Source organism: Nipponia nippon, unplaced genomic scaffold, assembly GCF_047370975.1.
Source record: "Nipponia nippon isolate SJK-2023a ecotype South Korea unplaced genomic scaffold, ASM4737097v1 scaffold_5, whole genome shotgun sequence".
Taxonomy (NCBI): Eukaryota; Metazoa; Chordata; class Aves; order Pelecaniformes; family Threskiornithidae; genus Nipponia; species Nipponia nippon.
Genome location: NW_028262369.1, coordinates 18,235,080 through 18,260,350, shown reverse-complemented (window position 1 = coordinate 18,260,350; position 25,271 = coordinate 18,235,080). Strand labels below are relative to the sequence as shown.

The 25,271-nt window shown below is 38.5% G+C and overlaps 1 protein-coding gene across 12 annotated transcripts in view; it reads right to left on the bottom strand.

The window, feature by feature from the left end:
* TNRC6A (trinucleotide repeat containing adaptor 6A) overlaps positions 1-25,271 on the bottom strand; it is a 54,336-nt gene that overhangs the window by 15,333 nt on the left and 13,732 nt on the right. For 7 of the 12 annotated variants that reach the window (XM_087730361.1, XM_087730362.1, XM_087730367.1 and 4 more), the window contains 6 exons: positions 25,075-25,165; positions 21,300-21,321; positions 12,735-13,070; positions 8,469-8,516; positions 1,059-3,647; positions 72-236 (listed from right to left, as the gene is read on the bottom strand). In XM_087730361.1, coding sequence (XP_087586487.1) covers positions 72-236; positions 1,059-3,647; positions 8,469-8,516; positions 12,735-13,070; positions 21,300-21,321; positions 25,075-25,165 — 3,251 coding nt within the window. Of the gene's footprint in view, positions 1-71; positions 237-1,058; positions 3,648-8,468; positions 8,517-12,734; positions 13,085-21,299; positions 21,322-23,624; positions 23,826-25,074; positions 25,166-25,271 lie in introns of those variants that run through there. The other 5 variants (XM_087730366.1, XM_087730372.1, XM_087730364.1 and 2 more) reach the window with 4 other exon arrangements.

Sequence of the window (25,271 nt, the reverse complement as noted above, 5' to 3'; positions counted from 1 at the left end):
GCCCTCAAAAATAGAGGTATTTCACCATCCTCAAATACCTTTTACTCAAAGATGACGCAGAAAGCACTCACCAGGTTTATTTGAAGCCTGTTGACCAAGAGAAGCGTTTCCCCAGCCAGAGGTGCCTGCTGCATCGCTGATGGGTTCTCCCCAGCTAGTACCAGTATCCATGGGTTTACCCCACGCTGAAGTTCCATTATCTACAGTAGTGGCTGGAGTAGAAGGCTCTCCCCAACCTTTTTAAAGCAGTATGAGTTATTGAAATGTTTTTAAACAGGATTTTAAAAGCTATCTAAAGAGACTCAAGTGTTTTGTCTTTTCTAGATCCATAACATACAAGAAAAAGCATATTAGTACACATTTACATTTTGTATGAAGGTAATTATTAGAACTGTAAGCTGTTCCATAAAGAAAAAAATCACAAAAATACAGATTTCATATGTAAAAAAATTACATTTTGATAATAGAAATTTCTAAGATATTAAATTCGTAAGAGCTGCTCATTATATTTAAGCTACTCCTCTTTGCAACTGAAAAAGAGACAGAGCACAAAATACTTCAAAAACACCACGCAAGCTCGTCTGCAAATATCATTCATTATTCACTGCTCCCAAAACTACAAGATCAGAAAGTCTGATCTTGAGTCCATATAAAACCATCACCCTTCATTCTGCCCTGTAGCAGCTCAATGCTTTTTTTGGGGGGTCTCTTTGGCAACGTTAAGTTTTACCTGTTTTAGAATCAAATGAAGAAAAATACTTTCATTCCTCAGATAGTATTTTAAATATTTTCTCTGTGTTCCCACAGCCCAGAATTCAAGTAGAGCTGTCTAGTCTTTATTACTCAAGCTATTTAAAACTAGAACAGATCTTCCAATCAGTACAAAAATATCAAATGTCTACCAGCATTGCTGTATTTTTTTTTTTATAAATACAAACAGTACTTCATTGGCACCTTCCCCTTTCCACTTTGAAACTAAAATAGTTATATCAAGCAAGAACAAAAGAATTGTTTTATAATTAACAGAAAACACAAACTTGCGTAAAACCAAGTCTTACCAGAACCCGAACTGCTCTCCTTGCTAGACATGGCACTTGAAGACAGTAGCTGCTGATGTACCTGTGCTTGCTGGTCTGAACTGCTGCTACTGTTTGGGACATTTTTATTCCACATATTCACATTTTTGTAGTTGTATTTGCTTGGATCACCCCAAGCAGAAGTTCCATCATCAATTTCCATTTTACGGCGTATTGATTCAGGGGATGGCTCCTCCCAGCCAGTGGGTTCTTCCTCCTTTGCTGGTGCCGGCATCGGCCCACCCAGCCAGCCTGACCCTGGGGGTTTGTTTGTGGCAGATGGTGCTCCCCAAGAGCCAACATCTTGTTTGTTCCATTCTGGAGAGTTGATTGGCTTTGATGAATCCCCCCAACCTTGAGGCTGATTGGATTTAGGAGGGTCTCCCCAGCCCTGGTTCTGATTAGACTTCGCAGGCTCATCCCATCCTGAAGAATTATTTGGGTTTGTATTATTACCTCCCCAAGTAACAGAATTTGATTTACCTGGCTCATTCCAACCAGATACTGATCTGTCACTATCGCTACCTCCTGAACTGGATTTCTTAGCCTCACCCCAATGGTTACTTCTTGAATTCTCTCCCCAGCTGTCACCAGCAGAAACTGCCCAACCCTGGCTGGCCTTTTGTCCATCTACCCATCCCTGTTTGATCTTCTGTGCATCATTCCAAGATGACTTTTCCTCTTTGCCACTTCCCCATGATTGATTGCTCTTGACCATTACTGTAGCAGCAGAATCTTCTTCCCACCCCCCTTGGCTGTTTGACCCTTTGGAGTCTCCCCACCTTGTAGCAGACTTTGGATCTCCCCACCCTGATACAGATGAGGTATCATTATTATTAGGGCTAGGTCTATCCACACACCCCCCTGAGCTGGAAGTCTGTGTCACAGAGCCTCCCCAGGCCTCTGTCCCATTGTCAGTTTTTCTTTCACCCCTTGGTGATGTTTCGGTATCCCAGGCAGTGTTCTGTTTGATTGGAGTCTGTCCCCAACCAGAGTTGGAAAGGACACGTGGATCTAAGTCAGTTCTGTTCACTATACTTTGGAGCAATGCATGCTGGTCAACTTTCCTTCTCTCGCGATTCTGTCCTTCTGTAGTTACTCTGTCTTCATGGCATCCAGTGCTCTCCGAGCTACCTTCACTGTCCCCCGTACCTGTTTTGGCCCATGCGCTGTTCTGCTCAGTTATCTGAGAAGCAGCAGAACTCTGGCTGTTAAGGTCATCCTCCTCAGTAGATTTCCATCCATTTGTAAACTTCCTGCTGTTTCCATTCACGCTTTCATTGGAATGCTGATTACTAGGCAGTTTACTCCATTCTCCATTTGAAATGTTAGTGCCAGTGTTTTGTGCAGGGTTGCCCCATCCTCTTCTATTCCCGCCAGCACTTGCACCATTTCCATTACCCCATGGCATATTCTGGGAGTTGACTGTCCCTGCCTCCCATACCCCTCCTCCTTTATTCCCGTTGATTTGAAAGTTAGTGCTGCCAGGCCCGCTAATGCCTGGCTGCATTAGAGTTGCATTCACAGTGTCACCATTAGCTTGGCTGTTTGGGCCTGAACATTTGTCTCCAGAGTAATTAGAACCATAGGCACCCCATGTAGTACCATAAGATCCACCATTTTTCGTCTCACCATTGCTAAGATGAGAAATGGAAGTGCCATTTGTAACTGGAGAGGCCTGAATCTGAGAATGATTCATTGTGCTCACGCGCCAGGCCCCATGCCCTGTATTATTAGGCAGTTCGTTAATCTGCACTGAACCAGCAGAGTTTGGTAAACTAGAGGTCATAAAGTTAGTAGTGTTATTTGGTCCATTCATTTCAGTGTTAAGGTTTTGAGGTTGCCCACTGAATGAAACCTTCCTTGTACCATTTACTTCAGAATCACAATTTTCCTGAAGGCTTCCCCAGGAACCATGGGCTGAACCACCCACTTTAGAGTTAATACTCTGACTATTAGATATCTGACCTATGGTACTGCACTGAATATTTGTGCCAGGATTACCACTCCCTACAGACCCTTTCAGGGCATGTCCATTGTTCTCTAATACAGGCCAGGCACCATGGTTGCCATTCGAATTCAAAGTGCTTGGATTTAACCCTCCATTTGATGAAGAGTTTATGGTGCCCCAAGCATTCATTCTATTGTTGCTACTTTCAGATTTGCTGTCAGGAGCATCCACAGAAACTTGACATGTGCTTATTATGGTTCCATGGGATAAACCCCATGGCCCATTAATACTTCCATTGCCCACATTATTGCTGTTGCTACCAACCACAAACTTATTTTGAGAACCATGTCCAATGCCATTTCGAATGCCATCATTTTCACCACCTGTGCTCCCTGAAGCCATTATAACGAGGTTTCTCTCTGACCCAGAGCTAGAGGCAGAGTCAGTGTCCATACATTCTGATGTCAACTCTGGGTCACTGCCAGTGATTGATGGCCATGCTTCTTTGTCAGAGCCGTCTACAATAACTTTATCCCAGTTTGTGCTGGAGTCACTATTTGAAGAGACTGGTCCCCAGTGAGAATTTTCATAATGGGATCCTAGACCACTGTGGTTCAGATCTAAAGAGAAGAAGGAAAGTCCAAGAGCATTATTATAAATTTTCTATTACTACTTTGTTAAACAGAAGAGGGGGGGAAAAAAAATAATGTATAAAGATACTAAGCCAAGGATTATTTTGCTTAACGCTACAGTCACTGAAGATGACAGAGAAAGCTTTCAAGTACAGCTGTTCAGAACACTGCCACACGCATAACCTAGAACACTTCTCACCAACATGCAAAGTTGCACTCTCACGAAAAGCACAAAGCAGCACTTCTAAAGGTACAGTTCTTTTTACCAGAGAATTTTTTTCAAATACTCTATATCACCACATACAAGGTATTTTGTAAGAACATATACATATTAAAAACTAAAATACTACATAAAATCAAAGACATTCTGAAAGGCAGAAATCTAAACAGGATATTAAACTGACCTAGTAGAACCAATTGCTATGTGACAATAGCCAGAGAAACACACACCCTCCCACCCCCATTAAAAGAAATTCTACAAGATTTCTTAAGTACAAATTATTTAAGATACTTTCTTTTCCACAACAACAATCAGATACAAAAACCACAAGACCAATCAGCTTAAATGCAGTAGCTGAACTGACACTTCTCATTTTCATTTATATAAGAACTACTGTTTCTTTTTCAATAAAAAAGCTGATCATATCTGGGAATAAGATGACATACATCCTAACTAACTTATAAAGTTTTCATGGTTAAATACGTGCACCATGGACTATTTGCTATGAAATAAGTGATATCAATTTTCGTCTCATGTGTCCAAAGCTTTACTGCAGAGACCTCCCCCCTGCAACTGTTACATCAAAACATAGTCAGACAGGTGCACTAGAAGATGAAACTATGAAAGTGTGAAGCATGTGAAAAATAGCAATGAAGCTGGCAACAGAACACAAGTGCATCGTGTCAGTGAAGTTTTTTACTTAGTATTTGCCTGAACTGAAAGAAAAACCATACTAGCGTACGCTCAATTGCTCTATACGTAGCAAACTATGCTTCTCTGCCCATTAAAACATTTAGGTTTTTAAAAAGAGAAACTGCCAACTTTTCTTAGTATTGTTCCCTTTTTTGCTTTTACTTAGAATATTCAAAATGTACGTACCTAACAATAAGAAAGTTTTATAGTTCCTACTCATTCTTAACGGATTTTTACAGCACATGCCTTACATCTGACTAGAAAAAAGTACAGTCACTTTGCCTGAATACCTTCATGAAATTGTACCTGTTCATATTAACAGACAGGGCTAATAGTACCAAAACGCTACAATTATCAATCCTTATTTTTCTCAAAAGCTATTTTAAGAACATTTAGAGACTGGCTACTTCAAAAACGTAACACTAATTTATAAGCCTCTTGTGTTTCCAAGAAATACATCTTAACTGTGAAGTCTGAAAGGAAGCTGCCAGTCTCACCAGCTCCTCCCCTCTGCTACAAGGAGTGCCAGTCCTGCACCAGCACCGAAGCACCAAACTCTGATGCCCACCAACCCCTACCTACGGCTCAGTCACAAACAACTGAGTTGCAACTACTCTACTAAAAATGTTAGTCAAAATTGCCACCTACTTAAGAGGTTAAAACGTATACAAGATACAACTTTTGGCAACAGCTCAGCTCTAAAATGCAGGGATCATTCAGTGGGGGCCTATTCTTAGTGCTCCAACTCAACCGCAGAAAGGGTTCATGTGGTTTACCGTGTGTAAGCCTGACTGGCCAATCTGAAGAGAAGCACAGTTGACGTAGATTTAAAAAGAGACCTTATTTCAGTGTTTCCATCTCTCAAAAAGAATTTGAGAACACCATGACAAGCAGAAAATCCCACATTTTTAAATCAGAGTAACAAATTTTAAATGCTACGTTATTTGAATTTATGACCTTGATGATCTATAAGGAAACAGGAAAGAACAAATAAAAAAAGAGCTTACATTTAAGTTACTATGGCCAGTCTGCTCAGTATTACACTGATGCGCAACAAGTTTTGGTCTATTTTTAATTAATTTTTAATCAATATCAACATTATTCATCCTACAGTGAAAAAGGATCCAGCCAAAGACCCTGCCTCCAAGAGTACGTAGCTCGGAGCGGCACAGAGCAGGGATCACCCACTGCTCCTCCAGCAACCAGGATGATGGAAGCTTGCAAGCATGGAAGCAATCAATTAAGCTTCACATAGGAACTACAACATGAGAAACAAGGATGCTGGCACAGCAATTTGGAACAGAGATTAGTACAAAAAGACCTGTGGCAGGTAGAAATAGTGCCGCAATAGTTACAAGTGCCTGGCAGCTCCACAGTCTTGAAGATGAGAACCACACAGCATCCTTGGGAGAACTGGAAGACATTTGTTCAGCTGAACAGAACCCAGGACCGCCTATTAATGCGTTACTAGAAAAAACACTGTAGTATCTGAGCAATTGTCCAACAAAACCCAAGATTTCAAACCTCGCGCTGCTATTTAAAAAAAAAGACATTTAACCTATATTAAACGACTACTCAAAGTTAAGAGTTGCCTGCACTCTCATGAACAAGAGAATCAACAGCGTCAAAAGCTGCCCTAACAAAACAAAATCTTGATTACATAAGCATCATCCCTATATCATGATCAATTTTAAAAACAACACGAAAGTATACAGATGGCAAACAGCCTGAATTCAGTGTGGAGAAAGAGAGATCCAGGTTATGACCACAAGCCAGAGTGAAACAGTAAACAAACCCTAATTTGCACAGCAATAGAATACATAAAAAGAAAACTTGTATTTATTAAAATTCTATTATACTAATTTAGATGTGATACACAGTTTGTAACAAGCCAATACACAAACAGCATATAACGATTAACTTCCAGTCATCCAGAATTTTATCCCATTACATGCAAAACTACCTGGACTAGCAGTCTTTTTCCTGGACATAAATGTGTGTTAGTGATTTCTAGTATGAGACACTGTTCTGAAATATTCCTATCTGAATCTCCACAACCCACGAACTTCTGAGATTAAGTATACAAATACTGAATAAGCAAGGTATTACCTCTGATTTTTCGTATCTGGCAGATACCACAAAAACACCCTCAAAATCGAAAAATTACCGCTGACAACATACTACATTTGCTGCACAGCAAAATGAGCCAATAACAGCCCACCCTTGGTTTTCTTCCCAAAACCATTTAGAAGCTGCAACTGAACTTTTGCTGTTTAAATCCTGGACAAAAAGAAATTTACACAAACCTGAGTTTCTTAAAATTCAGTGATCTGCTAAGGTTTTTTCAATAATTTGTTATTTAATAATATAATGCCTTCTAGCTTTGAGTTACCCCTGCAGGAAATGTTTGCAGGAAACTATATATGTATTTTCTAAAGCAGTTCGTTTGTTTTAAAGTACCATCACATGGTCTAAATGAAACAACACGACTGAGAAGTGTAAATTAAGGAATACCTGAATCTTGCTCCCTCCGTCTCCTTTTCCAGTTCCAGTACATACTGGTACCCACAGACTGTCAATGCTATACCTTCCCAATTATTGTCCTTATGTCCTTCAGTCCTTATGAAAAAATGCATTTTAGTAAACAAGCTTTTTAGCTTTTCGTAAACAAGCTAAAAAGCACCTTTATTACAAAACGACAAAACCAGAAAAATAAAACCTGTTTGCTAACATCACGTATCTGTTTCTCTGCTATAGAGAAAAAGGTCTTGAAGTCTGTTTGTGTCTTCTTAAAGTACTCCAACCCAAGAATCAGTAAATGTAGCTGTTGCCTCCGCCATGGTTTCCTAACTGTTAACGCAGGACAGGAAAGCTGCCAGGACAAGGGTACGGTGTCCCTCTGTGCCTAACAGCACAACTGGCAGCTCTCCCCAAAGGGACCATCCTGCACTCTCTCTCTCCCTCTCCTCTCTCCCAGCAGGGGCTCTGACCCCGACTTGTGCTGGACCGAACACCCCTGCAGCACTGTGGTGAATCAGAACAGCTCGCTGAGCCACGGGAAGAAGATGAACCCTCAGGTTAGTTTTCCATCACGTGAAGAAGCTGCACTGACTTGCTAAGTGGCCAAATTCAACACAAGAGAGGGGAGGGAAGAGGAGAGGAGGGCCAACATCAGCCCTTTCAGAGCAGTCTTCAATGTAAACAGAAGAGATGCAACATGAAACGTTCTTCTAAGCGCTGTGCCCACAGCAGCCCGACGGTTACACGGCACAGCCAGGAACAGAGCCAGCACAAACCATCCTACACCACTACCTGCGTTACTCCAGAGCACTTCATACGGAACGTCCCCAAGTCCTCACACAGCACATTCACTCAAAAATATTACTTAAAAATAAACAAGTGTTCTTCACAATCATATCCAGTAAACAACATACACAGCTGTAGGCCTCCACGTCTGTGCTACACCAGCATAAACTCAGCATTCGAAACAGAAAGGCCCCCAGGCACGGTTTCCTCCACAGTGCTGTGAAACGTGTCTGATATAAAGCACAGCCTTGCACAATTATTCTATTTAATACCACAAAGAGGCAATTTAACATGTAAGCATAAAGGTAAAAAAAAGACACTTAGTATTTTAAAGCTAAGGTGCCACATAGTCGAAGCATCTTTTTGGTAAGAATTTGGATGTATTTTAGAAATTTTGAAATGTTTAACCAAATGTAGTATGGAATGGCACAGAGAGAGTATACTTAAGTCAGTCACTCACACAGCACATACTATTGAAAAACATAAGCCGAAGAATTAAAAAAAAAAAATCAAGACAAAATTGTGTGAAACATATAACTACTACAAACACACATAGTGCAAAAAAAAAAGGTGAGATTTAAATAGCTAACCTGACTGGTTAGGGGAGTGGCTCACCAAGTCCCGAATGGGAGGCATGCCTACAAAAAAAAAAAAAAAAGGCAAGAAAAGTACAGAAGTGTTACTTAAGTAAACTAGCCCTTTGAGAACAGTCCCCAAACCACTCATTACTTTTAAACCATTTATTAGCACCCCTTTTTCAGGAAAGGTTTCCCTTAAGGGCCATCTCTCAATCTTACTGACCGTGCTAGCGACAAGCAAGTGCTGAATTGCCTCACTCACAGAGCTGAGCACGCCACAGGGAAGAGGTACGCTGACGGCAAATCCACCTTTCTACACGTAGCATTTAGATTTAATTATTAGCAATTTTGCTGCTTTTACTAAATATTTCCACTACTAGTTAGTTTTTATAGATTTGGCATTTAATTAACCAATTTAACATGTCCTTAATTTGAAAAGTTTGATTTATATAAAAAGAGGAAGAATTTATAGTCATTGAAACCAAAACCAGTTAATTTTTGACTGTACTAACTTAGAATTTCAGAGGTCAGCCCTGAAACTTAAGCAAGTTCATCTATCTTCTTTGAACAGCATGCTTTCTCCACCTGAAAGTCATTATTTTGCTGCATGATTTAGCAAACAGAAATAACTAAGTACGGTCCAACTCTTGATTTAACCTAAGTGCATGCATAACAAAAACTTTCATTTACCACTCTTTCATAGCTTCTTCCTCCTAAGTGTCCTATAGGCAGCATATGAAATCAAAGTCATGTTTCAAATTCACAAATTTTACAGTTGGAGACCATAACTGTTACATTTAAGGCAATATTTCCTAAATTAAGTCAACCTCCAGCACCACTAACTGCCTGCAAATCCCAACCACTCACTTCTTCCCTGACTCCTGCAATAACCAAGAAAAAGCGCTTAAGTTACAGGAAGAATCTTTTCTTTCCAAAGGCTCTGGCTGTAACATAATTTTGCAGCTCCGCTGCAGGATGCACAAGGATAAAGCGAGACCCACTCAAGTCAAAGGAGGAATCCAAGTAACTGGACTAACGCCAGGAGCCTGATGGTGCTCTCCCGTTTTGTTCTGTCCCACAGTTGTAAGCAATTACTGCTGGCAAATATTTTAGTTCATTATATAAATCATTTCATTGTGGAATAACCACCTGGCTATTCTAATGTGTTACAAAGTACAGAGGCAAACAAACACACCAAGGCAGCACTCAAGACCTTCCTTTCATGTGAAATTTACACATGGGGAAAATTCCAGTAAAGCAAACAACTGAATTGGGTATGAAAACGTTCTGATAAAGAGCTACTTATGTTGATTTCTTAAAATAACCATCGTGGTACAAGACTGTATCTGTTTCACAAGTACTACGTGGCATGAGCTTCACTTACGTGTCTTTATTAAAAATATATGCCAGATGTCCTAAAACCAGCAGAAAAAACACACAACTATCCCTTCTTAAGCTTTACTTCTAAACAAAGCAGGTTAATTTTAAAAAGATAAGATTGTCCACACAAAACATGAGATTTTTTTTTTTTTTTTTACCATTGATATAATTAAAAACTTACTGTGGCCAGGGCAGCTAAAGGAAAACTCCAAATTTAGCAGTACTTGTGTTCCCTGGCTTTTACAAAGCACCTACCAAACAGTTATAACCACAGCTGGAAGTGGGGAGAGATGCTACTCCGGGGTCTGTCAGGGAACGACAGATAAAACAACTGGAGCCATTACTGATTCCAGCAATTTTGATTTCAACATTTCAAGCTGCAGTTTTTATTTTAGCCCTAAAATACAGATCAATCCCAATATCCATTAAATAATGTTTTAAAAAAAAAGTCAAGAACTTAACAATCTTCAAAGATATTCCATTAAAGTACAAAATGTTAACCCAAATGGCCTGTATATGGATATTCTTTCAACAGGAAGGGATCTACAGATACGTCAAATTTCATGAGATTTTTAATTTCAGAGGTAACAACAAGGAGAGTACCTAGAAGTTGCCGTTGGAGGCTCAAAGAGGAACTAGGGAGAGTGCGTGAGTTAAGACTGAGACAGGCAAGCGACAGTAGTATTTCCTTTCAGATACAAAGGTCTCAAAAGACATTAAATCACTCTTGCATGCTGCTGGACTATGGCCACGTCCACATTACCTCACAGGCACTTCATTAGACAAGATTTTGAAAATATTACAAAAATCCAGCACTGAAAAATTTTCTTTTACATTATCACCTTACCTACATTTCTCAAAGAACATGATGAAACATCCAAACCAGACATTATTCCTGGTTATACTAGAGGAAAGAGATCTTTCAAGCATACAGATACACAGCACCGAGAAACAAGACCCTGGCCTTCCAACCCCACTTGTCGGTTCTGACCCATCCACCCTGCACACACGGGGACGCCCCGAGCACAGCACACAGTTAAAGACCTGACAGTACAGTGACTGACAGGATGCTACAGACAATACAAACGTTTTCTTAAGCTGGGAAAGTGATTTGGCCAACCCTTCTCTCCCCTAAAGGCTCTCGGAACCTTTTAGCTACCAGCTGGACGTGCAGACATATTATTCCAATAATTAACATATTATTCAAACCGCAGTAAGTACAGCGTTGTGGCAGCACCGCACAGGGACACGCTGCCATCTCCCAGCCTAAAGGTTGTCCAGCCACACCAACACAAAATCAAGCAAAACTGAGCAAAACTGGGAAGAATGCAATACACAAATGGAAACCCAACTAATTGAACATCGGGCTGGCGTTCACAAGAAGTGAAATGAAGGACAGTATACTCAAAAAACCCTCTGGATACAATTAGGAGGTTTAATAGGTTGTATAAAGAGTAATACTTCTTAGAGTAGTTTACATGTGAATTTTTATTTAAATCATTGCTTGCTACCACACAATGTGACCAGTAGAGGATAATGCTGGAGAAAAAGTTTCATCTTAGAAGCAAGCAAGTATATGAAAGGTTACTTTAAACCTGACTATAGACAGGAACTAAATTATACAGGTGAAGTAAAAAAAAAAATTAACTGCTTAAATATCACTTCTTGGAATAGTAAAGAGTTCTATCAGTACATTACAAAAATAATACTGGAAAGTAATATCAGAAACGTTCTTCAAGGGGCACGTGGATAAACTGCTTCCAATGCTTTGATTGTTTACTTTCATTTTAAATACTGCTTCTTCAAGATTCAGTAATCAGAACAGCTCAAAATTTAACTAAAACTCGAAATATCAAGGCTATTTTCCAGAAATCTTTTTTGTAACTGAAGAGGCTAGGAGTCACATCCTTTGTAGTGTACAAAACACTAATTTTGAGAAACACTGGGAATTCAGTAAAGTTTCAGAAGAAACTATCTGTGGGATAGTGCACATCACTGCTATGTGCACGTAAAAAAATAAATACAAGTATAAAAATAAGAAAGCATTTGTCCAACGTATTAAGTGTTAGCATGCATTAATACCAAATCCCTTTGAAAACCTAGATCCCTACAAGGAAAGTTACTTGTTTCCAGCCAAAAACAGACTGCTCTTATTGGCCTGAAAAAATCTGCTGAACTGCATGCTAGTACATTCACTGAATGGCAAATTATGCACATGTAACAGATAAGTTTACTACTTTTAAAAGGGTACTTGAAGAGAATGCATAACAAGCCAAAATAATAAAGGATAACTATACTTTAGTACTAATAGTAATAAAAGTAAAGGTTGATCCATTTTGTAAGACAACCTAGCTTCAGGTAGATGAACAAAGAAAAACTCTGACCTAACAACAAAAAGCAATTCTGATATTCTAAACAAGCTGTACCCTATCTATATCATTAGATACGAAGGAGGAAAAAGAAAAAAAAAAAGTCTTGAGATGCTGTTCAGAACACTCTGGGAACTGTCTGACTCTTCCTTGTGAGATCTGTGCATCAAAACTGGATGCAAAAAAGATGCTTTGTACATGATCATGCTTGGATCAATTATTAGGATAAGGACTGGAAATTCAGAACATAGCAGTGGTCATATTGGCTTCAACATCTGTTCAGAAACAGACATGTCTATTGTACACCACTGGCAACAGTGAGTAACTAAGATGTCTTAAGTTTCAGTACAAAACTTGCACAAAGATGGCTGAAACCACCCTGTAACATTAAGCTATGACACAGGAAAATATCTCATCATGCTACAGCTTACATTTAAAGGTCAAATAATATTAGCTCAAATATTTCACTGAATATTGAATTTAAACTATTCAATTTTAGTTAAAGGAAAACAAGGTACCTCCCCCTCACCTGGCTGTTTTTTGCTGCTGTTCGGCACTTCTCCGTTGGTCACTGGCTGTTTATTTGTGACAGTGCTGCCTCCTGACTGGCCGTTTAATACTTTAGGAGTAGATCCCAGGTTTGCAGCTATAACTGGTAACTGCTGACCTCGTTTCAGAAGCTGTTTCTGTTCCTGGTGTCGAAATCGCGGTGGTACTTCACGAGGAGGGTATCGAGGCAAGGTCTGCTGCTGCTGACTGTTGGCTGTGGCCCGCTTGGCATTATTATTAGTGCTGGTTACTGTGGAAGTGCCGTTAGAGGTGACAGGCTGAGGCTGGCTTACACTTGTCTTTGTTTGTTCTGGCACTACCCCCACCCCCAAAAAAAAGAAAGTTGGACAAAGTTATTCATAAGAACAGCAACTTAGAAAATTGAAGACTAAGTCATTATTCTTAGATGTGCTTATATACTATGTAATGGCAGTATTTCTTCTGATTCAAGTTGTAACTCATTCCCCATTAAAAGCTCAATTATCCCATAATCACATAGCTTTAATAGCACAGATCTGGAAGCAGAAATACGTCTTGCTATCACTCCCAACAAAGTTATCTCAGTTAAAAGTGTGCTACTTACTAACAAGCTTTCTATAGCTTTTTCTGACAGATCAGTGCTATGTCAGTTTATTTTGGCATTTAAACTTTATTTAAAAAGTATTAAGTACTAAAAATATCTTACTCCAATGGGAAACTTAAGTGTTAATTATAGAAAAATGTTATGGTCTTGCACAAAAAGAACAAGAGGTGAACAAGACATACAAAACACATTGTTAAGACTTGCCTGCTTTATCAACCCTAACATCCAAAGGGAAATACATTAATATCCTTAAGCCAATCTGTTGCCAGCAGGAAAAGCTAATAGCACAGGTAGCTCCCATGCACATCTTGGCAGGGATGTGCCGCCATTGATAAAATGCCAAATGTGCAACTGCAACTCCAAATTATCTTTCAGTCTTGACAGCACAGCCACTTCAAGGCAAGATGAAGGTCAAACAATTTGCAGAGGTCAACTGTGAGTGAACACGCCAAACTCAGATGCTGAATAAAGGGAAAACCGCAACATCCTCAACTTAACACCTCCACCCAACCAGCACAAAAGCAAAGGCAGTAAGTATGGGGGTGTTCGGGTGTAGGAAACCGGTTAGTAAACCACGCTCAACGCATAGGAAGGAACACTGTGAGCTACTGGATGCATGTGTTGTGGTGCTACTGCCAGTCATCCCAAGCACGGTAACAGGTAAGCTGTACTTCCAATCCCTTACATGATGGATATGCTAATGTACTTTTCAAATTTCTTGGATGAGATATCCATAAAGCATGTTTACATGTACCATGGAACTTTCCGAGATACCCCAAGACTCGATCATGACCTCCCTCAGCACTGACCTGCCTACATGGTCAAGCCACCATCTCTACTCAGAGCTCCACAAAATGAAAGCGGCAGTTTTAGAAGTTACTGAAAGAAAAATAGTTTAATCTGTGCGGCATTCCTGCTGCTAAGAGCAAGGGCACAGCTCGGTAATGAAATTCCTCTGGTGACAAACATTTAAAGAAGTTCCTACTAGCTACAGGTCACTCCTTCCCCAGCAACACAACCCTTTCTGGGGCTGTACAGCCAACAGAGGGGAAAAGCGACCCAGGTTAAAGTCATCCCCACATTTTTTTCATTGAGATCCTATGAGAAAAGAGTTCAGGACACAGCTCCATTGGCACCTCTAAGGTGGTAGCAGGCTATGGAAGAGGACCGACCCCGTGTGCTAGGAAAGAGGGAAACTGAGGCAGGTACTACTGCTCAGGACCAGCAAGGGCTCTCACTCTGCACTGCTGGGTGAGGAGGCACCCAGTGACAAATCAGCTTTCAGTTACTGTAAGGCTGTATTTATTTTCAAGAATAGTTTTGTATGCTGGCAGCATCTAAACATACATGACTTGTGGCTTAAGAGCAGCATCCTTAAACCATTTCCCTGGTGTGTTCCATTTAACAATTTCCTGGCCTGTCAGCAGCAGCAATATCGTTACTACATGACTGAAAATATAGTTTTCTGGGTTGTTGGTTTTTTTGTTTGTTTGTTTTTTAAAATTGTTTGGTTTTGTTTAAAGACCATTTTATCATTCACTTTCAGGAACAGATACATGTAATACAACATAAAAAATAAATGAAAACAAGCTCCTTAAACTTTTGTTTCAAGAATCAGTTTGAATACTGTCAATGTTACTTATGTCTTTTTTTTTTAATTTCTACTATAAGCCACAGCTACATATTTTGAAAAACACAAACATGAAGGCCTTTAGAATAAAACATCACCTAAGAATCAGCAGCTGAGTTATGTTTTAATGGAATATTATATTTAGGCTACTTATGAAAAGTAGAAAAGAAAGATTTTGGGGACCTTCTTGTTTCACAGGTGGCCAGATATAGGCCTTTGGCAGAAGTCTCAAGGGGAGAGGAGGAGTACCCAGCTTCAGCTGCTCACCAACGTGCTCACTCCACAGCCCCACCATCTCCCCTGCCCGGACACAGCCGTGACCCAGCTCTCTCTATTTCACAGCTGACTGGAGAAGGACAGAAGTAAGGAGAGGAATGGCCAAGACATAAGTCAATTTAATGTACAGAGCATGGGGAATAGAAGATATTTGAAAGCTATTAGATCAATTGGCAAGTTGATAAAAATCACCAACACCATATCAGATTCCATCAATTTAAGTTGTTACCTATATTAAAAAATAGGTAACTCAGATCAGATTCCTTGCACAACGTTTTGATACACATAATGCGACAACAGATTATGATCAAAACTGAATTTCACATATACAAAGAAGTCTTAAACAAATCTGTTTCCATTTATTCCATTTCAAATTTCCTGGTTTAAAAATAATTAAAATAACTGAAAATGACTAAGCCTTTGGTGGGGACTATTTTAGCAAATAGCTAAGAATTTGTCAACAATTTAATGCATAAGCACTCAGCACATTTCTGTGGCCTAGGTACTGCAACAAGCTTTGAAATAAAAAAAAAAAAAAATTCTTCACGTACCACAATCTGTATAACTACTGCCCAAATCTTAACTTTTCGATCGCTCAATATGCTTTCTGCTGCAACTGATTCACGCTAATTATTCTTTACAGTTTAAAGCATAGTTCAGCCCACACCTGAGGTGTGCTGACAGTGTTACGCAGAAAACAACCGCTTTTTGCAGCCAGTATATCATTATGAAGCCAACAAAGTAGTCATACAGTAATGGCACCACTTAGGGACACATACATCCTTCAGCCTTCTGCACACTATTTTTTTTTTTTTATTGTCAGCTTAAGTGGAAAGTACACCTTGCTTGAAGAGACTTTTTAATCCAACATGCAACACCACATAACACGGTCAATGAAAGACATTCTGTTTTCCTACGCTACTACTGCCATTCATATACAATTGCTCCTCTCAGATAAAGTAAAATAATTTCTGTATGACACTCCACGAGATGTCCAGAGTTGCAGTGGCATGTTCAGGGCAGTACTGCAACGCAGCAACATTAATACTTTACTCTCCTAATTAAAGCTACTTTAAGAGAAAGTGCATATTATTACCTGAAAGTTATCGAATCACTTTCAACTATAAAAGAGTGCAACTAATAAACAAGGTACTTTCTGCCAAGCCAACCCCTAAGCTACTACATGAACAAGACTTCACAAACAGTTTAAGAAAATTATATTTCTCATATATTCTACGCATTAATTTCCTTGGCAAACATGGTAATTCTTTCTACTATGATCAGCAAACTAAATAGAAATCTTAGCAGATAATACGGTTGTACTAAAGAATACGCAGAGTTTACATTCGTATGTTCATTTCAAACTGAAATTAATGAGAAGTGCAACAGAACTCCCTTGCCTTCGCTTCCCTAAGTACCACAGAGTAAGTTTTAAGCTATACAATTTATCCTGTCCAACATTTTCTGGTCCACAACTTCTCAGAAGGCTAAATAATACATTAATATTCCAATATGGCTACTATAAATTCCAACACCCCTTAATCATTATCTTAATATTTTAATTTGTTATAAACAAGTTGCTTGTTTAATAGAAGTTTGTTCTGCACACCAGTATTTTATTTTGAATCATATTAAGGCAGAAAGATAATATTAACAGACTTACAGTCTAGCACAGTTAATTTACTTGACTAGTAACAGCAAGTTTACAGAAATGAATATTAAAAATGACAGATTTTCATAAAGAACAAACCTGCTGAAAACCCAGAAAGCAGGGGATGGTGAAGTTACAGTTTACAGAGAGATTCCAAAGAAAGACGCTTCCAACTTGTGTTGCTTTCCCACTCTGCAGATTTCATTAGAAAATGGAGGAGAAGCATGGTGTCATTTTACTGCTCCAGGAGTGCTGCCTGCCAACTCCTCCTGGAGTAGGGGCCCAGTGACTTAAACTCCCCCTCCAATAAAAAAAAAAAATGGCAGCTGTTTGAATAACTTTAATGCAGATGGAAAAGTTTCTCACTCGCACAAAATCAGCGTACAAAGATCAAATCGTCTACTAAACCACACAAAGAACAGCACCAAGCTGTCATTTAAATGTTTCTTCTTGCTGCTGCTGAAGCTGACCTCTTAAAAATGTATTGTAATGCTCTCTCCCTGCCTGTCATGCCCCAAAGAGTTGTCAGTGCTGGAATGCTGAAGGGCAAACAGAGGAAGTCTGGCTTTCAAGCTGACACACGTAAGATGTAGTGCTAGAATTTTCGTTGTGGAAAAATGGCCGCAGCTGTAAGCTCAGCTAGCTGATCTGGAAAATATCTAACTGTTTGCCAATTCATTAACCCCTGAAGATCCGCACAAAGGTAAGTTGTATACCATTCCTACGGGTAATTTTAACAGAAAGCATTTCTTACTCTGTTCATTTTTGCTATTCGCTTTCAAGATTTAAAAGCTAACATAACAGCTTTTCCAATCAGGAAAAGCATAGTTAGGCAAGTGAAAAAAAAAAAAAAAAAGACGACAAAAAACAGAAGAGTTAGTGTATTCGGGCAATTTTGCTTCACAGAGAAGAAAATGAATAAGAAGTTTCCAAGGTGGGAAATATGAGTCAAAGATTTCAATTCCACACCCAGCTATTTTTAAAAGCACTTTCCGTTTCAGTGGTTGATTCAAAGTTTATTCTGCTCTGCAATAAAAGTAGTACTTTATGCCTCTGCCTTCTACAAAGCAGGGGAATTCAGAACTGAAGACTGACAGATGTTTTCAGCTCTAGCTTGTACTGTTTCGCAAAGCACAAAAGCATTCAGAACAACTAACCACAACGCTGGCATCAACATAAACATTACTGTTCAAATTTTATAAATTACTTCACTAGGCTATTACGTACATACATTAAAGTACGTGCAAAAAAGATATTTCATCTCCTAATGAAATCTCATTCTGCAGAAGTACCCCATGATTACTGAAGCGAGCATATACAACAAAACTCAAACATTCTTCTGAAATAGCATTTACTTTAGTGCTTGGCTTATCATTAGCTACTCGTGGCCACAGCGCAGTTTGCAGAGTCCTGTTTTAGGAGAAATTCAGGGTAAATGGATTGATTTGTCTGTCTTTAATAGTACTGACATTAAACACAGCAAAAATACATATTTTGCCAAGCTAGAGGGAATACCACAACAATTGACAATTCTACAGTATTCTCAACAAATAAGGACCTCCACGCGATACTTATTTTTGCCTAAAATACCTGGTACAAGAGCACTTGGAGGGCATTTGTCTATGTATTAATTTGTTTTGCTAGCTGCTGCACAAATAGAGAAACCTTCCACTTAGCAACTAAATAATACATTCATCTCTAACTCCTATGAACTGCCTCTTCCCTCTTTTAATAAAACCAGATGTATAAAACTAGACAGGTTAGAATATTTGAAATCCACAGGAATGACATACATGCATTTTTAATAACAATACTACAGTATTAAAATGCTACTTGTACCAGAAACATTTATATTAGCATCATCTTCATTACTTCCATTCCCAATCCTGAACAGGGAAAAAAAGAAAATCAGCTTCAAAGGTAGTCTTATAATTTTACATGAACACCAGTAGCTACTTCAGCTGGTACAACAACAATTTCTACCTTAGCTAAACAAACATTTTGGAGCCATCCAAACTATGCTTCAACCCAAGAAATAACCTCCCTACCCACCCCCACCACTTAACCAGCTACTTTTCTGAAAGAACATAATTCTGAATTATTTAGAGATCCTATACTCTTGTATTTTACCTTCAGCTCATGCACAGAATAAATTATTTAAGACATTAACGCGATGGAAACTTGGAAACTAATGAAACATTAATTTGCATCATGAATACAAGTAGGCAAAACTGTTGAAACAATGAAAGAGCTACGTCCAACATAAGCAACGAATTTTGTTCCTATAGAAACTGTTGCAAAAAGTTGCGTATCTGAATCCCACAATGTCTGTACTTCTTCAGGACTGCCAGCTTGCATTTCTTTGACAACTCTAAATTCCTGCTAAACTTCCTGAAATACACTTTTAATAATAATATAATATTAAAGTTGGAACTTAATACTTCCATCAGTAAACATTAGGCCTCCAAGGCGAAAAGGGGCAGGGGATAATATTTACTCTGTCCTTCAAAAGAAAGGCCTTTTCTTTCAATTTGAAGATTACCATCAGGTAGCCTACTGAGCAGAATTACTGCCCTCCTGTCTTCATGCTATTTTTAGCCATTTGCTTTTGCAGCCTCGTCCCTGATGTGACGCATGGATGCCAGTGCAGCATAAGTACATAGGTCAAACGTTCATTCAAAATGGACGTTACTATTTACAGCAAAGTATTTTATAATTTTCCTTCTTCACTATCTTTTCAGATATATTTTATTACTTCAGAATAAAACCAAACACTTTCACAATTCTTTAAAAGCCTTATGGCAGAAATAAACAGAAGAAAACAAAACACTTAGCCTGTACTTCAAATGCAATTCCATGCACTGCTTGAAAAGGGTGCTTTCAAAAACAAGCAAGAAGTATTTATTAATTATAATACTCTTCCAGCACTTTTATTAAGTACTCAGTTCTGCACCTAAAGACAAATATAGAATTCCCAGCTGATTTCAGTGACCAGAGTCAGGCTGGAAGGGCCAGGACCTACAGGCAGGTCAATGAAACCCACAGGATGGTTCCACACATAAGCTTCCATCACTGACATGGGCTGCAGGAACAGCGCGCTAACACTCCTGCAGCCACCGTGCTCTGCCAGCTCCCTCTGCCTCAAGCAATCAATACTCCATAACCAAAACATCAGCTTCCTCAAAGCATCACGTAGAAGAACTCCCTAAGACAGAGAACCCAGGCTGCCCTCCTTCCCTCCGCAGAGCATCGTCACACACTGAAAACCTATTAGTCCTACTTAACAGTTTTCTTTTTTTTTTTTCTTTTAAACACACACATGAAAGTACACATTGCACTTAAATAAACTAGACATAAACCTGTCTCCCGATACCTGGTAATTGGTACTGCAGTCCTCGGCAGGAGAATTGGCGCATTTTTTTATGTGGAGAACGTGCCTCCTCCATTTCAACCACATGCGAACTAGGATGCTTCTTCAAACACACACCTCAGTAAGGCACTTTCATTTGTTTCTTTGCCTCTTCTCAAGCACAGTATGTCCTTTACCATTTTACTACCTTCATGCCAGAACAGCACTTCAAACACTTTTTGATTTTTTCAACAATAATTGCATCTCCACTAAGCGGGGCTTCTGAGCTCCTGTTTCTACCACCGCTCAAGTAAGTATTAAATTAAACCCGATGTTCCCAGAAAACAGGGATTCAGCAAGCACTCCACATGATCACTTATGCAATTATTATCCACTTCCCAACTAACAGGTTATGAGCTAGAATTAAAAAGAAAGTGAAAAGAATCTTTTTTTCCTCTTTATAGAAGCTGGTTGGAATGGAGATCTGTATAAAAACCACAAACATTCAGAATAACTGCAGTGTTCCCAGCCTGCCACTGAACATCCAAATTACAGCTTTCAGACACTCTCATCTTGATCATTTTGTCAGGATGAACTCTCCACATGCAATAGTTAAAACCAGATGTATCAATTACTTGTCTATCAAGCATTCCCAACCCCAGCTGCACTTAGAATATTTGGAAATTAAGTTTCAAACAGATCCATTATGTGAATCTATATATATGGTCATACTTTAAGTGTTAAGTGTTTGTGCACTTTTCAAACAAAGCAAAAAAGGGGAAGGAAAAAAGCAAATATGGAAAAGGACTCAGGATATTAAGTATACACCTGGTGCTGTATAAGTAATTAAGAATGGGAAATAGGAAGAACAGAAGACTTCAATCCCTGGAATAAACCCTTAGCCATTACTCTCCTAGTCTTTTGTGGTCACTGTTTGAAAAAGTGCAACTGAAGTCTCAAGGATACCATCTTTTAGTTTGAGAAGAGCTTTTTGATTCAACATATTTAAAATGCAGAAATAATATACAGAATAGAAAAAACTCTGAAGTAACTTACCTTTGATTTTTTGTTCAATGGCCTAGAACAAGAAAAAAAGAAGTGTCAGTGATTTGTGCAGATAAGAGAAAACCCACAAGTGCACGTGGCACTTTATAAAGCAACATTAGCTTTTGACTTTCCTCTTTTAAAATGTTTTAAAGTTATTTAATTATCTACTTCAGAAGTGCCTCTCTAACCAACCCATGCCTATTATTCCTTATGCCTAGAAAGCTGTTTAAATGTTATAGAAGACAAAATTAAATTGAAAGATAACTACATGAAACAGACTGAATTAAACTTGCAAATTAAGATGTTTGAAGTGAGTTAAAAACTGTGCCTGGAAGCAAGGAACCTCCACCACTTTTATTGCAGAATACAGCAGGGGAAGAAGGGAGGGACCTAGAAGTTTAAAGGAAGTAAGAAAGTAAATGCAAAAGCTTTAAGTCTTTCATTTCCAAGATTCAACTGGTTACACCTGTGATGTGGCCAAGATGAGAGATCTATTGGAATAAAATTTTATCATAGAATAAAAATGGGGAGAGAAACATTTCTTGTATTGAAGTGCACCTTAATTGTGAGGTTTTAACTATAAAACATAGTGAAACTGACTTCATAAGGGACCTCTCAAAAGCACAAGTCATAGTTCTTCCTATCTGAAACTAGAGTTTTCTTAATTATCACTTTCAAAATGCACTATCGCCGAAGTAAAATGAGATTTAATTTGATATGGTCACTTTGGTAGCTGCATACAACTCATTTTAATTATGATATTGCATATATTCATAGTATGCAATAAATTTGCGCTAATACTCAAGCTATGATTGTCTATAATTAAAACCTTGAGGAGAGAGAAAAAAAGAGCACGCATACGAATGCAAGAAAAATTTACTAATTCACTGATTTCATGTAAGACTTGGTTAGATTCAGACATTAGCACTGTTAGGGCTGACTACTGAAACTTTACTAATGACTCTTCAGTGCCATATCCTCACTTCTCTGAAAGAAATCAAGAGTACGTTAACAGAAAACCCCTCTTTTTCAAATTCTTAAGCTGATAAAGGGAAGGATACATACAAAAATTTGTTATACTGTTCAACAGTTCAAAATGTAGCCTCTTGCTCCCAAGAAACCTTGAGCATAAGCTTTTCATTTTTTTTTTATTTATGCTCTGGAGATTGCTAAAAATAGCTAAAGACTGCAAAATCTCTTCTGAAGCAAATCCACTCTACTAACAGTAATGCATCAGCGCCTGGAATTAAGAAAGCAAAAATAAAGCCAATGGCTGCGTACATGACTGTATCAAGAAAACCACACCATGTTCATTTTCAGTTTTGCCTATCTTACCCTTATTACCCTGACTCCTCCAACACCACCGCCTCTCCTTCTCACCTTCCAAAAGGCAACTGCTGTACCTAGGGCCACAACATAACATCACAACTTTTCATTATGCTCTTTGTTCAACAAATCTGGTTAAAAAAATTATGTTGAAGACTTGGGAAGTTTTGTGTGCATGTCAAACTCCAGGGTACTGTATGCACAGCAGCTGGCTTGGAACCAAGTGTTCACAACACATTTTTATACGATCATAAAAAGGTAAATGGAACACAACAGTCTATGTCCCATGAAAGATGCTCAGCATCAGGATGCAAGCACTACTCAACTTAGAGAAGGTATGTTCTGTTAAGTGTCATACCTCTGTGATTGCTGCTGTTCTCCTACTACTCCTTTTAGTTCCAATTATTAAAAAAACTACAGTATATATAAACCCCAAGCATTACCTTGATGCCTCTTCAGTTCTTGCCATGCCTATGCACGTGTTTGGAGCTTACTTTGAGAACTTGTAATCTCACACCCCCCTCCTCAATTGTGACTTGAGTGAAAAATCCATTCATTAGCTTGGTACTTGACCCATGAACAGGAAAATGAGACAACTTAGAATTTTTCAAAATTTTTTTGCTGTTTCTGACTCTCCACAGCACCCAAAGAGATCAGTGAAGGAAAAAGGGTCATAGGATAAAGCTACTGCTTTTTATACTAAGGTGCTATTCTTTAAAAGGAAAAAAACCCTGAACATATTTCAGCTCGGGACTTCCAAAATATATCAGTACTTGATGCATGGTTAAATGCTTTTAAGTTTTTGCTAGAGAGCCTACGGCTGATAATACAAAACAGTACATTCTTAAGAGATCAAACAGAAAAAGTTAGCTGACAAAACAAAAAGAGCAATTTTGGTTAATCTGAAACTACTCACAAATATTAACAGAACAGAAAAAGGATTCTGCCTTCCTTGTGACCTACATTAACAAGTTTTCATTTTAATCTAGAATCAAGCCATGTCTGTACCTTTTTTTTTTAAAAACAGCTAAATTAACTGGCAGTTGTTTGTTACCGTGGTTTTTCAGAAGTATATTCTCTTTAATGTAGATCAAGTTTAAGCTTCTCCAGGAATGCACATGAGCATCCTTGTGGCATCCTACTTCTTTGTCCATAGAAGCTGCTTAAATTCCTGATATATGAAGTCCACGCACTCAACATTTTGTTACTCTGAGAACACAGCACATCAGTAAAGACCTGTGGCTTGTGAAGAACAGTCTAGCAGGTGCTCCATAGCAGGAGAAAGTGTAAGCAAAACTTTCAATTTTAGGCAAAGGTCTAGTCTCTTCACGTTCAAAAAAAAATATTTATGCTTTTATTTCTTCTACAAATTTCACTCTCAAACATGCCTTTCAAACTCACGAAAATACTACATTTTGGAGGAGAAAGTCAGCTACGAAGAACCACTTATTTAAAAGATTCAAATTCTACAAGTAAACCAGCTCCTTTCCCATTACAACTTCTGATTAAAAAAGAATTCCAAGAGGAAAATGAGTTATAAGTTTACAATTGAGGTCCAAAAATTATTATGCATCTTTGCTGTCAGCTACTGAAAAGAACCTCTCATTCTGAAACATGAGCATATACCTCTTCTAGAGGTATCCCTCCAGTACTATTTCATTTAGATTTGTTGCAAGATTAGACATACCTAATTTTGTACAGGTGCACAACGAACACCTTTATCAGACCAACAAACAGGGAGAGCTGACTACTGATTTTCTGACTATATGATAAATATCTAGCAGTAGTCAATGGAATCAAAGAAAAACTGTTAAGCAGGTTCACTTTGCCAGCACCAGTTAGCAAATACAAGCCTGAAATGGACATGTTTTTTAAAACAGATTTACAAGCTCCTCTCAAGCTTAGGGTCAATATTTAGAATCAATGGCCATGATTAATATGTTGACAGGAAACAGCAATTCTGAAACGTTTACGAGCATTTCTGTGATGTTTCCATCCTAAAACACCTTTGCTGCCAATATTTTCATTTTTATCCACTTTCCCTAATGCAAATTGTGTTATGACATGTACATTTCCATACTGAAGGATAAGATATATTAAAGTAAGGATACAGCTGGAAGCCACTATCTTAAAAAACCAAAAAATTGGTAATCTTATTCTACTAATAAATGCACTAACACTGAGGAAGTTTTCAAACTTGAAATCGCTTCAACTGACAATCAGGAAAAAGAATGGCCATCTCAGAAGACTATTTAATCTCTGAAGAAACTGTACACAAAGCCAATTAAGATGGTCAATATGTCAGTTACCACTAAGTAACTGACAGTACATTTAAAGCTTAAAACTTTAAATTAAAAACAAAACACTGCCCAATAACAACAGCTAGAACAGTATTTACTAGTGATGAACCACAAGTAACCCACAAGCACGGGTTTTTATTTTTTAATGTTCAACATACCTTTTTTTGAGCAGCTTCCTTCTTCTTCTTGTCTTCTTTTCTCTTTTTCCTTTCTTCCATCAACTGTTCTTCCTCTTCTTGCACTAAATCCCTGAACCACACAGTTTGTAATTAACTCTCCCAAAATACAATCTGTACACACTTAGATTCATTTTAGAACAATTATTTCACAGTGACCCAAAAGGACCTGGGGAATT